The 17287-nt window shown below is 37.4% G+C and overlaps 1 protein-coding gene across 1 annotated transcript in view; it reads left to right on the forward strand.

Annotated features, from left to right (window-relative positions):
* Positions 1-14410, forward strand: part of SFPQ (splicing factor proline and glutamine rich) — a 15507-nt gene extending 1097 nt beyond the window's left edge. The window contains exons 2-14 of the mRNA XM_006094264.3: positions 774-801; positions 949-1137; positions 1696-1997; positions 2097-2192; positions 2545-2741; positions 2847-2931; positions 3369-3486; positions 3804-3852; positions 3934-4055; positions 6740-9916; positions 13029-13076; positions 13678-13759; positions 14322-14410. Of these exons, the coding sequence (XP_006094326.1) occupies positions 774-801; positions 949-1137; positions 1696-1997; positions 2097-2192; positions 2545-2741; positions 2847-2931; positions 3369-3486; positions 3804-3852; positions 3934-4055; positions 6740-6877 (1324 nt within the window). The 3' untranslated portion in view covers positions 6878-9916; positions 13029-13076; positions 13678-13759; positions 14322-14410. The remainder of the gene's footprint in view (positions 1-773; positions 802-948; positions 1138-1695; positions 1998-2096; positions 2193-2544; positions 2742-2846; positions 2932-3368; positions 3487-3803; positions 3853-3933; positions 4056-6739; positions 9917-13028; positions 13077-13677; positions 13760-14321) is intronic.
* The last annotated feature ends 2877 nt before the right edge of the window (positions 14411-17287 follow it).

Raw genomic sequence — 17287 nt, forward strand, 5'->3', positions numbered from 1 at the left:
GCCCATATACGTGCTGATAGCTATTGTCTAGTGCCACGTCGCCACCTGAGGGATCCACTTCAGGCCACAGGGTCTTACCTACTTTACAACGGCTTGCGGCTCGCGCTCCTGAATGTGCTCCGCTAACTGACAGACCCTTCCGTAGTACCCTGGGTCCGAGGGAAGGGCACGATGCTCCAGTCGGAGCTGACTGTGTCCGTAATACCACCAGGATTGCCCCAATCAGGTCAGTCCCCCCCCTTTATGAATGGCCCCATGCAGCTCGCCTTTATTTCTCAGTGTGCGAGAGAAATTCTAAGTCTTTTCCTCGGAGGTGGATCTAGGGCAAATATGCGGGCTGGGCCGGGTGATCCGGCGACCGGAGCTGGCGGGGCGGGGGCGGGGGTGGGGGCGAGGAGCCGCCGTGATGGGATGGGCCGGCCGGGCTACAGCCAGGAGGTCCTGGGAGCCGGAGTAGAGCCGACCGTGAGATGCAGGCTCGCAGAGGTCGTGTCGCTGCTAACGGGATTTTGCTCTTTTTCTTTTTTCATTTACCATTTGACCATTTTAATTTATGTCCGCTACAGTTTTAGCCAGGGACGCTCAGCATATAGAAAGGACGAGGTTGTGGATACAGGTGTGGAACGATGAACAGCAGTAGAGGTGGAGAGGGAGACAGTAAGCCATGAGCTAATATTAATTGAGGAAGGAATGACCCACCAAAAGGACCGATGTAGCGAGGGCCAAGTGCCCGTTCTCGAGTATTCTGAATGAATTTGGCTGTTTGGTGTTAGGATAGCGGTGACATTGGAAATCCCACGAGTATAGTAGGACCTTGCTTTGACTTTAAACGAAAACAGAAGAGCAACCCCGTTGGTAAAATCCAGTTTGGTAAAAGCAAAAATTAGCGTGATCCCCCGGCCTGCAGAGGTCACTGGTGTCTGAAAAATTCCCTTTCTTTTCCACTAGGGCTTTAAAGCCAACTTGTCTCTCCTGCGAAGACCCGGGGAGAAAACTTACACTCAGCGTTGTCGGTTGTTTGTTGGGAACCTACCTGCTGATATTACAGAGGAGGAATTCAAAAGACTGTTTGCTAAATATGGAGAACCAGGAGAAGTTTTTATCAACAAAGGCAAAGGATTCGGATTTATTAAGCTCGTGAGTTTGTTGGGTTTTTATGTATGATTAATTAAAGGGTCCCTTTTTTTTTTTTTTTTGCTACTACAAATGTACTGGTTTTCAAACGAACATGAATCAATTGGTCTTTAAATTTTTTGTCATTCTTGCCGTGGCCGGGTTGCTCAATTGGTTGGATTGTGGTCCTGTACACCAAAAGGTTGTGGGTTCAATCCTAGAGGGGGTGGCATACACAGACAACTGATTGATGCTTCTTTCACATCAGTGTTTTATGCTCTCTTTAACTCTCTCAAAAACAAAAACACACACACACAAAAACCATATCTACAGGTGAGGATGAAAGAATAACAATGTTTTCATCATTCTTGCAGAATAGATGAAATGTTGTATAGTGTATAATTGATTGGTATCTAAGAATCAAGGGGAGTGGGTGGGCAAGGCATTTTAACTACTGAGGCGGGTTAGAGGGGGTGGGAGCTGGAGGAAGAATAGGAATGGGCCCTTAGGCGATATGACTTTCAGAGTAGGCATTAGGCAATTTTTTAGGTCATTAACATGAGTATGTCTGATAACTTTCAGGAGTCCAGATCATTGGCTGAAATTGCCAAAGCTGAACTTGATGATACACCCATGAGAGGTAGACAGCTTCGGGTTCGCTTTGCCACACATGCTGCTGCCCTTTCTGTTAGAAATCTTTCACCTTATGTTTCCAATGAACTGTTGGAAGAAGCCTTTAGCCAGTTTGGTCCTATTGAAAGGGCTGTTGTAATTGTGGATGATCGTGGAAGATCTACAGGGAAAGGCATTGTTGAATTTGCTTCTAAACCAGCAGCAAGAAAAGCATTTGAAAGATGCAGTGAAGGCGTTTTCTTACTGACAACGTAAGTTCTTGTGCCTATTTTAATAATTTTTGTTTATTAACTTGTATGAGGAAGTTGTGATACGACTGGAAAATAAGATGCAGCCTTCTTTTGTATTAGAACTCCTCGTCCAGTCATTGTGGAACCACTTGAACAATTGGATGATGAAGATGGGCTTCCTGAAAAACTTGCACAGAAGAATCCAATGTATCAAAAGTAAGATGGATTAAACTTTTGGCAGTTTTTTAAATTTAAGGGAGAACTTGTTCTAGTAATTTTTCAGTTTTGTTTAAAATGTGCAAAATTCTCCTAAATGAATATGCTTAATAAAAGCATTGGGCTCAGAAAGTTTGAGGGTTTGAAGCAGTTATTCAAATGCCTAGTTTTTGTTTCTGAAGTATGTATATTTCACAATTTATTCTTGTTCTTACAATATGAACCAAAGTGGTCTTTGCCCCTCGGTGTTCCTTACAAGTGATAGGGCAGGGGGAGAGACCAGTGTTTTTAGGGGAGTCAGATAGTGTTTCTTACATGCATCCCAAATTGATTCTCTTTTAAATACTGTCAGGGAGAGAGAAACCCCTCCTCGTTTTGCCCAGCATGGCACATTTGAGTATGAATATTCTCAGCGATGGAAGTCCTTGGATGAAATGGAGAAACAGCAAAGGGAACAAGTTGAAAAAAACATGAAAGATGCAAAAGACAAACTGGAAAGTGAAATGGAAGATGCCTATCATGAACATCAGGCAAATCTCTTGCGTCAAGGTAAAAGACTCTGAAGTTTGCTGATGGGATCAATTGTCTTTTTTTAAAAAAAATTTACTGTAATCTTATTAATGTGAATCCAAAACAAAATTTTCCAATGTTCAGATCTGATGCGACGCCAGGAAGAATTAAGACGCATGGAAGAACTTCACAATCAAGAAATGCAGAAACGTAAAGAAATGCAATTAAGGTAAAATTTTGTTAAACTAAGCCTTTTGTTTTTAAAAAAATGTTTTTATTGATTTTAGAGAGAGGGAAGGGGGGGGAGACTTTGCTCAACCAACTGATCCACACCGTCCAGGGCCTTTGCTTCTGCATTAACATTTAGACAAAAGGTGAACCTAAATTTTGCAGTGTAGTCAAATGAAATAGAGTCAGTGTTGGTATAACATTTAAATTGAAATTGTATGTACAATTGTCAGTAAGTACTGTAATACTTATTTTCTTAGCCAGAATGCCCCTAGGGCTATTCTACACTCACTCTCCTGGTCTTTTATGTGTTTGCCCCAACAGTCTTTGTAAAGCTGTGAGGCAAACTATTCTCTCTGTCCCTCTTTTTTTTTTTCAAATTGAGTTTGAAAAGATGTGGATAACACTTTGATTTATATACTTAATGAACATTTCCAGACAAGAAGAGGAACGACGTAGAAGGGAAGAAGAGATGATGATTCGTCAACGTGAGATGGAAGAACAAATGAGACGACAAAGAGAGGAAAGTTATAGCCGAATGGGCTACATGGATCCAGTAAGTAAACTTCCGTTGTAATCTAATTAGAGTAAAATAACATATCATATCCACTTATTTTAAACTTGTATTATGATGATATGTCTTTTATCATTTTTTTTTTTTTGGTAGGCCAAAGATTCTTTGGGAAGAAGCTTTTAGGTTTTTGAAAATTAAGTCAACGGGTAAATTTAAAAAAATTTTTTCAGAGTCTAGTTTTTTAAATTGCCTTAAATGAACCTTTTTTATTGGTTAGACTTTAAATTTGGGGATCTTTTTGTACTTTCAAAAATGGTATGGGTATAGTACAGATACATGAAAGTTTTTTTTTCTTTTAGAGAGAAAGAGACATGAGAATGGGTGGTGGAGGAGCAATGAACATGGGAGGTAAGCATGAAAATAAATTAGCAGTGCCATTAGAGAGCAATATTCTGGTTTAGTTATAACAGGCATTTTTGTTTCCTCTAGATCCCTATGGTTCAGGAGGCCAGAAATTTCCACCATTAGGTGGTGCTGGTGGCATAGGTTATGAAGCTAATCCTGGAGTTCCACCAGCAACCATGACTGGTTCCATGATGGGAAGCGACATGGTAATGTATCCTGTGGGACGTAGTACAAAGGAAATTCTCATTTTCACAACTTGTGTGTGTGTTTATTTTGTTGTGTTTTTTTTTAAAGTAGGTGACTGGACTTCTTTTAGTTTCCCTATCATGTAAATCGTAATATTGAGGGATACTTTGGCAACATAGAAGAACTCAGTGTGTGGTAACCTAAACAGATATGGTTGCCAACGCGAAGTCAATGCTGTTAGTATGTTGGAGTTATCTTTGGCAATAAGTAGACTTAGGTGCTTTCCATTATATTGCTTGTGTACTTTTGCACTCCATCGCATGGCAAATCCAAATTCTAAACGTTAGATAATGTACCTAATTATTCTACATGTAAGTGAGCGTAATCAAATGGCAAACTGTTGTTCACTCAGCTGGCATTTGCCATAACTCTATGAATTAGACTTGTAGTTTGCAGCTCCTAGGCATGTTTTACTGATGTGTAGAACTCTGACCTCTATTTGGTGTGGCTTCTATCCATGAAAAGGGAATTGTTTAAAGTTTTGACTCGTCGTTTCCCACCTGTTGGGCTGTCTATAGGTACACCTTCTAAAATAAACTGACATCTGTTTTGCTACAGAGTAGCAACAAAACCAATGATAATTTTAAGCATACTAGTTGTGTGCATTTGATCTGAACCTTCTTGATGCTATCATATTTTAACTGCAGATAGCCTATCCTGATGCTTTAGAACAAGCATGTGAATTGGTCTGAGTGGCTGTGTTTAGGGCTTTACAAATCCTTAGGAGAATTGAATATTGACTTTAGAAATGGGTTTAAGGAAGAATACATTTTCACAACTGAATTAAGTCTGATTAGTTCACCTATAGGATTTTGGCAAAGGAAGGAAGCTGCAGCATGTAACTCACTAATTTCACTTTACAAATAAGGGACATAAGAATTTAGTATGGGACCTCACCTATTTTAAAACCCATTTATGGCTTTTGGGGAATTAGAACCGTAAATGACTGGTTACATTAAATGTAGTGCTATAAGCTTTCTTCAAATTAAATTTTAAAAATAGTGTGGGTAACATTTTCACTTCTGTGCTTCCTAAAAGGCATATTGTAGGTATGTAAACAAATTTGTTAAAAATGTAACTTCACATGATGTTCCCACAGTTAAAATTCTGTATTCCATATAACAGGTTTAAAAAAACCTGTGGGTTTAAGATGTAATGATATAATTGTGAAATACCCAAATTTTCCTTTATAGCCTTCATGAAATATATAGTACAGTGTGCTAAAACCCTAAAATTTTTAGGTTTTTGAAAAATAGTTTAAAGGATTGAGATTTAGTCTTTTTTTAAAATACGTTTTAATTGATTTCAGAGAGGAAGGGAGAGGGAGCGAGATACCAGTAGAAACATCAATGATGAGAGAGAATCATCAATCAGCTGCCTCCTTGCATGCAAACCCGGGCATGTGCCCTTGACTGGAATTGAACCTGGGACCCTTCTGTCCGCAGGCTGATGCTCTATTCACTGAGCCAAACCAGCCAGGGCGAGATTTAGTCTTTTCAAGTAGCCCTGTAGTATTTTGTAAGAGACATGTTGAAATTACAACATATAGGAACAGTTAAACCCTGATGCCATTTTTGTATTTTGTTTAAATTTTTGGGGGGGGGGGGGTGGTAATACTTAGTAACATCTATTTTAAATGGAATTTGAAAGATAGTTCAGGCTGCTGTGCTTCCATATCTCTAGGGCTTTTCTTTTTGGATACATAGCTTTCTAAGACTGAGAAGTACCTGAAACTAGATGGAATTAGATGGAATAATAAACTCCTGCTTTATTGCAGTCACTTAAGCATGGTGCTAGGCTGTTTGGGAGATACCCAGACCATGGAATCATAGCTAAGTGCCAGTGGACTTTTCAAAGACCTAAGGGAAAAGTTGGACTGTTAATGGGGGTGGGCTGTATATCCAGTCAATTTGCAATAATACAGAATAGTACTGTAAACATAAGTGTCTCTTGTCAGATAGTGATGGCTCCTAAAGGTGGTACACCTGTGAGAATATGGCAACACATTTTTTTTTTAATCAAGTTACTGTGCCGGTAAAATGACTAAATCTATTAGTCTTTTATGCTTTTTTTTGTAGTCTGGTAGCATTTTATTAAAACTTTGAACCTTTTAAGATTTCTGCAACTTAGCAGATGTGTCTTGAGATCTTGAAAAGCACAAGGTTTCTTATGCAGCACATGCCACTAACTGGTGAGTAGGTCCTTTGTCACTTCTTTGAGTGAATTGAATCTGTCTGGTTGGGCTTGCTAGGCTTACTTGGAAATTAATTTTCCTGTTCAGACCTTGAAAGTGAGAAGTTTGCAAGCTTTTCAGTGGTTTATTCTGATGTGAAATTTCTTTAACTCATTTTGGAATGGGTTTTCACATCTACACTAATTCTTAAATTTTTTAGCACTACAGGGAAGATCTATTCTTTGAAACAGGTGTATGAGAATGGCTCAAGTGGGAACATACCACAAGGCATGTATTATCGTAAACTAATTTTCAAATTACCCTTTTTTCCTTTCTATGTTCCCGGTACCTGTGGATCGACTCATTGGTGATTGTATCGACGAACGTTGACTACGGAACCTTCTAAAATATTTACTTAACACACATGGACATCAACTACATATAATGAACTGTTAATTACTGTTCCAATAGCGTACTGAGCGCTTTGGGCAGGGAGGCGCGGGACCTGTGGGTGGACAGGGTCCTAGAGGAATGGGGCCTGGAACTCCAGCAGGATATGGTAGAGGGAGAGAAGAGTATGAAGGCCCAAACAAAAAGCCCCGATTTTAGATGTGATATCTAGGCTCTCATTCTAGTTTGTTTTTGTCTTTTCTTGTTTAGATACCAGTCTTTTAAATTCTTGCATTTTAGTAAGAAAGCTACCTTTTTATGGATGTTAGCAGTTTATTGACCTAATATTTGTAAATGGTCTGTTTGGGCAGGTAAAATTATGTAATAGTGTTTTGAAACAGGATTTTTTTCCTTTTTATTTCCTTTTTTTTTTTAACTGTATAATGTCCCACAAGTTATGGCAAGTGTACCTTGTGCCATCGAATTTCCAAAGTGTACCTTTTTTTTTTTTTTTTTTTTTTTTTTTTTACTGTGCTTCAAATAAATAGTTAAAATACTGATCTTCAATTTTGCCATTCATGCTTCCATGCACATTAGGCTAGGTATTCCACTTTGAAAGCATGAGAGTGTTGAGACCTTCAAATGGCATGTGCCATTTCTGGGAAATGTATTTGTAGGCTAAGTATTGCTTTTTACAAATAAGTACCCCTTTGTTTTAAAAAGAAGAAATACATACTGAAGTAGATTCGTGATTTGATTTGTTTGGCATTATAGGAAGCAAGCGGTGCTAAGTACTTTTAAATGGTTATATAAGTAAGACAACTGTAAATCTTCATTCAGGAATATGTATTAAGATTATGGAATTGGGTGTATGACTATTGGTAGGGGGAGAAAGTGGGCATGACTAAATGGATCTTTTATGGCCCTATGAGTTATCCTTTTCTTGAAAGCTTCTGGAGAAAAAGTGGAAAGATCATTTTGTTGCATTCCTCCGTTCTTGTTTTTAAAAGAATAAGTCCCAAGCCCTACAACTGGCTTGTATTGAACTTTCACATTTGAATTAAAGATTATTAAACATGAAGTCTTTTCATGTATTACTTTAAGCGATTTATAAAGATGGGGTTTAGTCTGAAAATTTCAACTTGAAAGTAAGAAGTATAGTAACCATAAACGAGGTATAGCTATATATACATTTGTACTCTGAACCTTTTATGTCTCCTTTTGTTACTTCATTGGGCAAAAACTATAGGACCATAAATCTACTTGCTCTCTTTTCAAAGAATTAGTGGTGACTGTTGACATGTAGGGTTGCAGATAGCCATTCATTCTTAATTGTAAAATATTTGTTAATCTGTTTTTCCATAGTTTCCTTTTGATGCAGCACTAAATCTGGAGAGAGTTGCTTATGCTACACAGTGCAAATATAAATGTCCCTCCCACCATAAAGCTTTGGAGTGTTTCGATGGTGTTGTCAGTTTATTGTCAACTTCATTGAATCTCCTTCCATTAGAATGAGATATTTTGACTTAATATTAAAGCACATCGTTACTGTTGTCTGTTAGTACAACAGTGGGAATCTGTTTTCCCAGTGTATCTATGTTAGCAGAGGGAACAGCTTCCTAAAAGTAGGTAAAATAATTCAATGGCTTGGCTTTGTTCTTAGTTATGGTTCCATTCAAATTTGTACATTACAGAACTCTTTACTATGGAATGTGTCTTCCTCCTTTTCACCTCTGTTCTTGGTGCTAATTGGCAAAAGTAAAATTTTAACAAATGCTGAAGTTTAGTATTGTGCCTGAGTACAAAGGGAAACCTATTGTTGAAATAATTGAGCACCTTCTGCCTGGGAAACTGGATAATACTAAAAGTAAAACACTAGTGGAGTATAAAGGCATGTCACCCAATTCTGGTTGTGTGACTGACAGGTACATGATGTGCTAATTAAGGAAACCTCATTAGAAAATGTTCATTATTTCTATTCACCAAGACACCTGGAAATGGGTGGTAGTTCTACCATAATTATATTAATGAGGAAGTTTTGTCCCCAGTTAAGGTATGAATTGGTGCTATATGAGATTTTTCTGTACGGAAACAAGGATCTTGATTTGAAAGAAGTCCATTATAATTTGATTGGATTGTGTAGTAGGGACTCGACTAATGATAAAATAAGGGGTGTTCATGGGACACCCATGGAGGGTGAACTTGTATGTGTGTGGGCGGGGGCTGGTGGGGAAATGGGATAATCTGCCTATAAAATTAATGTTTCAGTTTATTTTTCAGATTACATGCCTTTCTTTATAAGGGATGCTGGCACAGACCCCTAAAATAAGCTTTTGGTAGTACTGTACCTTTGAAGAGTGGTGAAGGATGCTCATGGATAATCTGCTGAAAGTTGTGGTTTTGATAGCCTTACTGAGGGCTGTAGAATTGCTAAATGTTGTTTAGCAAATAATCTTGCTCAGTTTCAACTAAGTTTTTTTACTTTTATCACTGAAATAGCAGTGTACCAAGGGTTGTAAGGTACTCAAATAGACTTCTGTAAGTCTTGTATATGATAGTTTTTAGCCTAATGGGAATTTAAGTCATCTTAAAAAAAAACAGTTGCCTAAAAGCTGATATGAAACTTGGGATGGGAGAGGGAAGGTAGTAGTTTCAAAGTATTTAGCCATTTTTCTCATTTGAAGAAATCACCTGCCCCCATTTTCCCCTTCTCCATTCTCATAATTTTTTAAGAGGAACACTGATCATTTTAAAACTTAGTAGTCCAAATCTTTAAGAACCGCATTCTCTAAGAGACCCCAGTATATTTTAATAGGTATCTCATAAGCTTTTAACCCATTGGCTCACATTTAGTGAAATCACAATCCTTCTTTCTTTAGAACACTAATTGAACTCATTAACAAGTTCTATAAACCCTACCACTCTTTATGTAGATATACCACTATTATAAACATTATAATTTGGGAAATTGTAATGTTACGCCTGTGCAATTTTTATAAGTGGCATATTATGGCAGATAAAAACTTAGATACTTGGCTTTTCTTGGGCAAGCCACTAAGTTTTGGTGGAATGTTTTCTGGTGTTCTTGGACTGCAATTATGCACTATTAAAGTAGTGGCCTGCTACATAACTGCATTTAGCCAGCATTTCTGCAGTGCGTAACTGTGAGGAACGTAGTACCGCAAATGGCAATGGACATTAGGACCCGGATGTAGTATTCCTGCTTGCTCCAAGATTCTCATTGCCGACTGCATACAGGTAGGTAACAAGCAATATAATCTAACTTGGTGACTTGCTATGTACTTTTATTCCGTGGGCATTCTGACATCACACTTCTGACAATGAAATAACAGTGCAGCACCTAACACTTGTATGGTAAAGCTAGCTTATCAAAAGTGCGTGGGTTTGGGCTTAGAGCTGTAATTTGTCAGGCAGAATTCAGTGCTGTTGCAGTTCTCAGATAAAAAGTGCAAACTTGATTCCTTGGTATATCTGACTCAGTTGTGTGGTTTCCTTTAGTTGCATTGTAACTGAAGATAACATGGAACATATCAGTGGTGTGGGGGAAAGGGAACCAAACCATACTTGGGAGGTAGAGTGCTTTTTTAGCCTCTTGATATGGACTGTATAGCATGTGATAATTAGTCTCTGTTGTAGCAACTGACCTACCCATAGGTCAGCAATATCAATAATTCAGAATGCAATCTTGGTAATTATTCTGCAGGTTGAGTGAATTAACACTATAAGTACAGGGTGGTTTTTTTTGTAATGTGATTTAATAAATTTTTTTAAATGAGCTCCATGGAAACATCTTTGTTACTAACTTGGGCTTAGATGGGAATCTAATGTGAATAGTTCAAATTACATGATTTTACTAAGTATGTCTATATTCTAAACCTGGGGAAAATTGGTGTGGCACATTGACTTGCCTACAGTTGGATACATGGTGGGAATCATTTCCCAAACATAAGACTTCGTCGTATTCTGTAGGATACCTGTAAATATTCAGAGTAGGTTTTTGAATTTGGTTACCTTAGCTTTAGGGATATGATGTTATAATTCAAGATTTTAATTACCAAAAGAAGGTCTTAACCACCTTATTTTGTTGCTTAGTACTTAAGCTTTGCATCGACTATTATTCCAGACCTCAACTCAACTTTGTTCTCTGAACTGGTTTTTAGCTAGTGTGCATGAGAAACATCTTTCATATATAATGCTTTCTGCTCTGTAACTGGAAGATTTGAGGTTTATTTTGCATAAATGTGTGAAAACTCTTCGTGAATATGAGAATTTTCTTCCATTATATCAAGAAAAATGGCTTGCTCTTTAGCAAGCAATTCAAAAGGTGGGGACAAATTTGTACTGTAAATGCATAGACCATTCAAGCAAATAACTTTTGACTCTGCTGCTAGATGAAAGAACAAATGGTGATTAGTGTAGCTCTCTACATGAATAATATAATGCAAAGCAAACACAGTGCTTAGGTATTAGTGACAAGAGTGTCACTAAGTTGGCATATAACCCTGATGGAGTTTTCCTGTGGCATGATCCATTAAATCGGTGGCCAGCACTTGCTGCCGTGATTTTAGGGATTGAGTGTTTAGAAGCTCAGGTTTATTTCTTAAACAACCAATAACAATTTTGAGAGAATGTGCTTGTTGTAATAATGGACTTCAGGAACATCATTGGGGTGGGGGTTAACTTTGCTTCATTCTGCTTCTTTTAAGACGAATAGGTTTTTGCACTTTCAAATGAGAAACTTGTGACTTAAGTCGATTCTTATTAGTTTGGATTTGTACATAGTTATAATTTGTAAATCTTAGTGCAGAGGGTCTTAAAAAAACCACTCAGTCAAAAATCTGGGAATAAATGGGTTTCAGTAATAACACTACTGAGGTGCTTGCATTGTATTTCATAAGCCTTGTTACAAATCAAAATTACTCTTTTTAATCAGAATGGTCTGATGTTCAGAGGTGTGATGCCAGAATGCATTTTCGTACTGTTAGGCCCTTGGAACAGGTGCTTTCTGAAAGATGAAAGAAATGCAATGGGTGCTTTTCACGCAAGGTTGCAAAACCTACAAAGACTGTATAATAGTCTCACCCCCAATAGAGATAGATGCGTGTGACTAGTTTTGGACTTTTAACCTTAATGGGGGTTGCATGTCTCCTATTGTTAATCATTGTCAGCTGCAGTGACACGATCCCCAGTCCTGCATTTACTGTCCTTCCCTTAATGATTTGTGGACAGGTTTTAGAGAGCCAGGATGTTTGTTCTGGGCCTTTATTTGGTTTGGGCTTTAGCTGATAATGTTTCAGTGCTCTTGTCAGCTAGTGCAGTTTTCAAATGGCCTATTAGGGAAAGAACTCCGAGGATTTGACTGCTCCTAATAATCATCTGTCATTGCTGCTAGATAATGATTGGCAATTTTTAAGACTCAACTGTGGAAATCTCACAGTTGTTGGTAAACCATCAACCATAAAAATGTTGCTTTTGAACACCAGTGCTGAAAAGATTTTATTCAGAGGGTGAAAAGGGTGGGCTGGTTGCAGCATAGGATAATCTGGAGAATGGGAAGAATGCAAAACGATATAGTATCCCTTATGGATGGTAAATGTGCAACAGGGAACTATCAAATGCCCTTGGCAGTAACTGATAATCAGGGAAGAAGAAAAACCTAGAATTTGAATTAAGGCTGATCTGTCCGGTTTTTGTGCAGTGACCCTGCAGGTATATATAATGAAGGTGAATGTCTTCTCCCTCAGAAAAAAAAAAATCTCAGGTTCCTTGCTGTCCCAATAAGGCAAGCTCTTCCCTGCCCTAACTTAAAACTCAGTGAGGACTTAGGGGAAAGAACGAGGCAAATACATAGGATTGCAGGATAACAACTGCATTGTGTACTGTGGAATGGGGAGGGTACTCTTGGAGGACTTCTGCTGAAGGTGGTCAATCCACCTGAGAATGGAAAACATACTTGAATGGGGAGCAGGGTATGTGCTTTTATGAAAAGAGAACCGATGTTAAAATTAATTTGGTAAGGTAGATGTTGTCACATACCTTCACATAAGGGATAGTATATTTTGGATTGCAGTCAAACTTGTGCTCAGACTGGTGAAAATAAATAGTAGTTAGGCTTTTGTATTTTAAAGAAGATACAGTTTTCATTCTGATTCAGGTGTCTATTTTATTTATGTGAGAATAATTTTAGATTCCCCCTTCTACCCCCCATGAAGTTTCTTCCTATTTTTTTATGCTGTAACTTGCCCCCAATCTTGGTCTCTGGAATTTTACTCTAAATTTTGACATTAACTAGCATTTTCAAACCTTATGCCCTTGTCTTTTATATTAACTTTTTCTTATTATTCTTTAGGTACGAATGATTGATGTTGGCTGATATTGGAGTGCTCATTCGCCTGAAGTAAGTATCCTTAGAAATCTTAACTTTAGCAGTAGAGGTCTTTTGGATTAGATTTAATGGTTAAATTTGATTTAGCCAGATGGGGTTAAACATGTTTGATTTTTAAGATGTTTGTCTCACCTAAGATAATATTTCTCTTTCTGTTTTTGAAAATAGGTATGTATGTGAGAGAGTTGAAAGATGGGGAATATTACCAAAGTGTTAAATAGTAGAATTGAGAAGGTACATTGTTATGTAGAGAAAACAATCAAGAGCAGAAAAGAGGGCTTGAATTTAGTGGAGAAATGCTGTATTTTCAGTACTCTAAATTCACCTTAGGATCCACTTTAAATCTCCTTAAGGTTCTTTTTTACTTATCTAGTAAATAGTAGAGTAACAACTGTCTATCTAGTCCTTGATAATAGGCAAAATTTCATATGTACAGGTGAAAAAAATTTAGAGTATGACTGTGGTGTAGACCAGATCTTTTCTAAGCAATAACATAGTTAAATAAAACAACCATTGATTGGAACCCAAACATAAAAACACAAGTTTATATATTAAGAATGTAATATGCTGAGCATGTTACTTTATTTTAATAAAATTACATTTTTAATAATAGGTGGATAATTGTTCTCAAGATGTCAAAGCATAAGCCAACCAAGAGAGAAAGCCAAAACTTGCAAGACAGAGGAAGTATCAAGGTACCTTAAGCAATCTTACTCTGTTAACTGCCTTCAGAAAAAAGGACTCTTGGGTTGTACAAAAATAATTGTGTGTGAATATGTCATTTTAATTTCTAATACATTAAAATTTTCTAATAGGAAATACTGTTTTTACAATACTTAAATATTTACTTAACAGCTTTCTGAGGTTGTAAGCTTTCTTGGTAACTCAACTCTGCTGTCTAGCTAGAAAGCAGTCATAGACAGTGTATAAACAAATGGACATGGCTGTGTCCAATAAAATTATTTTATAAAAAGGTGGCTGTGGACAGTGGCTTACTAACTTCTCATCTCATAAATTGCATGTATAGATAGGTATCACTCAGTTTTAAAAGGCCCTTATAATCAGTATGAAATCTAAACAATCTACATCTTAAATAAGCTTTATATATTAGATAGACTATTAAATACTATTGATACCACATTCCATTATTAATATTTCCTTGTTATTAGGAAGTTTACTTGGTTGGTGCTAACAAACTTGATAACTGATTTTTACATCTTTGGGAAGTAATTGTTTCCTTTTATTGGTTATTGGCAGGATTCGGTGAACTGTGTCCAGGAAACCAGTGAAGAAGAGGGCAAAGAGGAATGAACAACTTAATTGTTAATAAAGACATCTTAAAATCAGATTGTCCTTTTTTTCTGTTTTTAAGTGGGACTCTTTAATTTTCTAGAATTTTCCTGTCATCAACTTGTTTCTAGGTGATGTAAAGAGGTTCCATATTCTAGACCAGTGATGGCGAACCTATGACATGCGTGTCAGAGGTGACACCCAAACTCAGTTTTTTGGTTGATTTTTCTTTGTTAAATGGCATTTAAATATATAAACTAAATATCAAAAATACAAGTCTTTGTTTTACTATGGTTGCAAATATCAAAAAAATTTCTATATGTGACATGGCACCAGAGTTAAGTTAGGGTTTTTCAAAATGCTGACATGCCAAGCTCAAAAGGTTCGCCATCACTGTTATAGACATAGAACAGCTTATATATAATTCAGGACTGTTTCTTGAGATTTTTTTTTGGCAGAAGCTCCTTCAACCTTTTAATTAATCAATTAGATGGTACTTATGTCCTAACCAACTTGATTTGGACATCTGGATATTTTACTTTTTAATACTCACCCAAGGACGTGCTGAGAGAGAACATCAATTGGTTGCCCTGTGTGCCCTGACCAGAATTGAACCGCAGCCTTTGGTGGACAGGACAATGCTCCAACCAACTACATATTTTAATTTTGGTGTGTGTGTGTGTGTGTGTGTGTTTGCTTTTTGTTTTGTTTTTAGTGAGAAATGATTGTTTCTTGTATGTTCCCTGACCCTGGTTCCATCCTGCAACGTTGGTGTACTGGGGCGAGATTAACCACCTATCAGATGTTTTTTTGGACCATATTTTCAAATCGGTCAATCAGGGTTCAAAGTCAACAAAATTGAGAACTCTTCCTAGTTATACCATGTAATTAGAAGATCTGAAAGACAGTTACATATTTCATAGTATAGAGACATGTTAATTTTGGTAAGCTTTTAGACATAACGAGTCTTCAGGAGAAAATTAGTAATAGATCCTTAGTACTGAAGGGATTGGGAGACCATTTAGCTTTAACAAATTACTTAACCTCAAGGGTTATAGTTTGATTAGTAGTTGGTATTTTAAATACTTGGCACAATGTCTGACATAAGTATGAAAACATGGTGGAGGGAAACCAAGATTAAAGCACAGAACTTCTAACATGGTAAAGCCCATAAGATTTTAACACATGATATATGGGGTCATGTATTGCACCAAAATGGGTTGAATTCTAAATGCATGAAGAAGAGGGAATATGGCAATTAAAAGTGGATGACTTGGAAGAAATTGTGAAGATTCGTGGATTGAAAGAACGGGCCGTATTCTGAACATTTACAGATTCAACATGATCCTAGCTGATATCATGAAATTGATAAACTGATCCTAAGATTCCCATGGCCTCTACCACACTGAAAAAAGTGGTTCAAATATCCAAATGTAGCAATGAAAACAGGTACTTGGTGGGCGTGGGTGGGTACATCATGATCCTGAGTTTGGCAAAGGATTCTTAGTTAAGATACCATTTCTGGAGACTTCTATCAGTAAAGAACAATTAAAACCCCAATTAAAAAATAGGCCAAGGGTTTGAATAGAAGTATTTTAAAAAGATGCTTGACATCAGTCAATAGGGAAATGCAAATCATGAGATGGCATTTCAAAAAACTAAGGTGAAAGGTCGGAGGATCTAACGTAACTACAGTTAATAGTGCATTAGAGGATTGAAATGTTTTTCGAGATACCGGATTTTTTGCTTTGAGTTGCAAGCTAAAATTCGGGTTACAAGCCAGCTTCAGATACCCCACTGCTAGTTGGCGCAGCGAATGTCACAGTGAACGCCACAACATCAGCCCAGCATCATGTGTCTCACTCGTTCACTTTAAGATTTGACATATGAGTATCCGTCAGGAGCGTAAGTCAAGGCCCCACTGTACAGTCGTGATTTGGTTTCAGCCAATAGGTTGCATACACAATGGTCTCAAGATTAATGGAGCTGGCCCTGACTGGTTTGGCTCAATGGATAGAGTGTGGGCCTGCGGACTGAGGGGTCCTGGGTTTGACTCCAGTCAAGGGCATGTACCTTGGTTGTGGGCACATTCCCAGTGGTGGGGGTGCAGGAGGCAACTGATCGATGTTTCTAACTTTCTATCCCTCTCCCTTCCTCTCTGTAAAAAATCAATAAAATATATTTAATAAAAAAGATTAATGGACCTGAAAAATTCCTTATTTAGTGACAAAGGTGTGCCACATATTACCTCTGGTGATGGTGCTATAAGCAAACCTGTGCTGCAATTTGTGTAATAGTATAGCACATACAATTAGGTACATTACATAATACTTGGTAAAAGTATTTACTTTTGTTAGAGTGTACTCTTTCTAAAAAAAAAAAAAAGCAAGCTTGCTGTCAAACATGCGATGTTATACCAGGAGCAACCTCATCTTGTGTTTACTGCATCTTAAATGCATCCTTTTTTTCTTGTGCTTGGTTTAATCTCATTTTGTAGTTATATGCTATGTAAGCTTATAGTACACTGATGTTTGCACAACCATGGAATCACCTAATGACACATTTCTAAGAATGTGTCCCTGTCATTAAACAGCACATGGCAATCAAATCACAATGTACACTTTAAATATCTTAACAGTTTTGTCAATTAAACTTAAGTAAATCTGGGTAGGGGGAGAAGATATCCCTTCAACACCCACTATCATGTCTAGAATAAAGTCAAGTGGTGGGAAGGGTGTGGAGAAACGAATCCTCACACTACTGATGGCAATTTAAAATGGTGTCAGCAAGCTTGAAAAACAGTCTGGTAGTTGCTCAAACCATTACCCTATACCCTATGTATGACTCAGCAATTCTAACACCTGAAACAAAAACATGCTCACACAAAAATATGTGAATGTTTAGCATAATAGTGAAAAGATGGGAACAACTCA

The sequence above is a fragment of the Myotis lucifugus genome, unplaced genomic scaffold, assembly GCF_000147115.1.
Source record: "Myotis lucifugus unplaced genomic scaffold, Myoluc2.0 scaffold_131, whole genome shotgun sequence".
Taxonomy (NCBI): Eukaryota; Metazoa; Chordata; class Mammalia; order Chiroptera; family Vespertilionidae; genus Myotis; species Myotis lucifugus.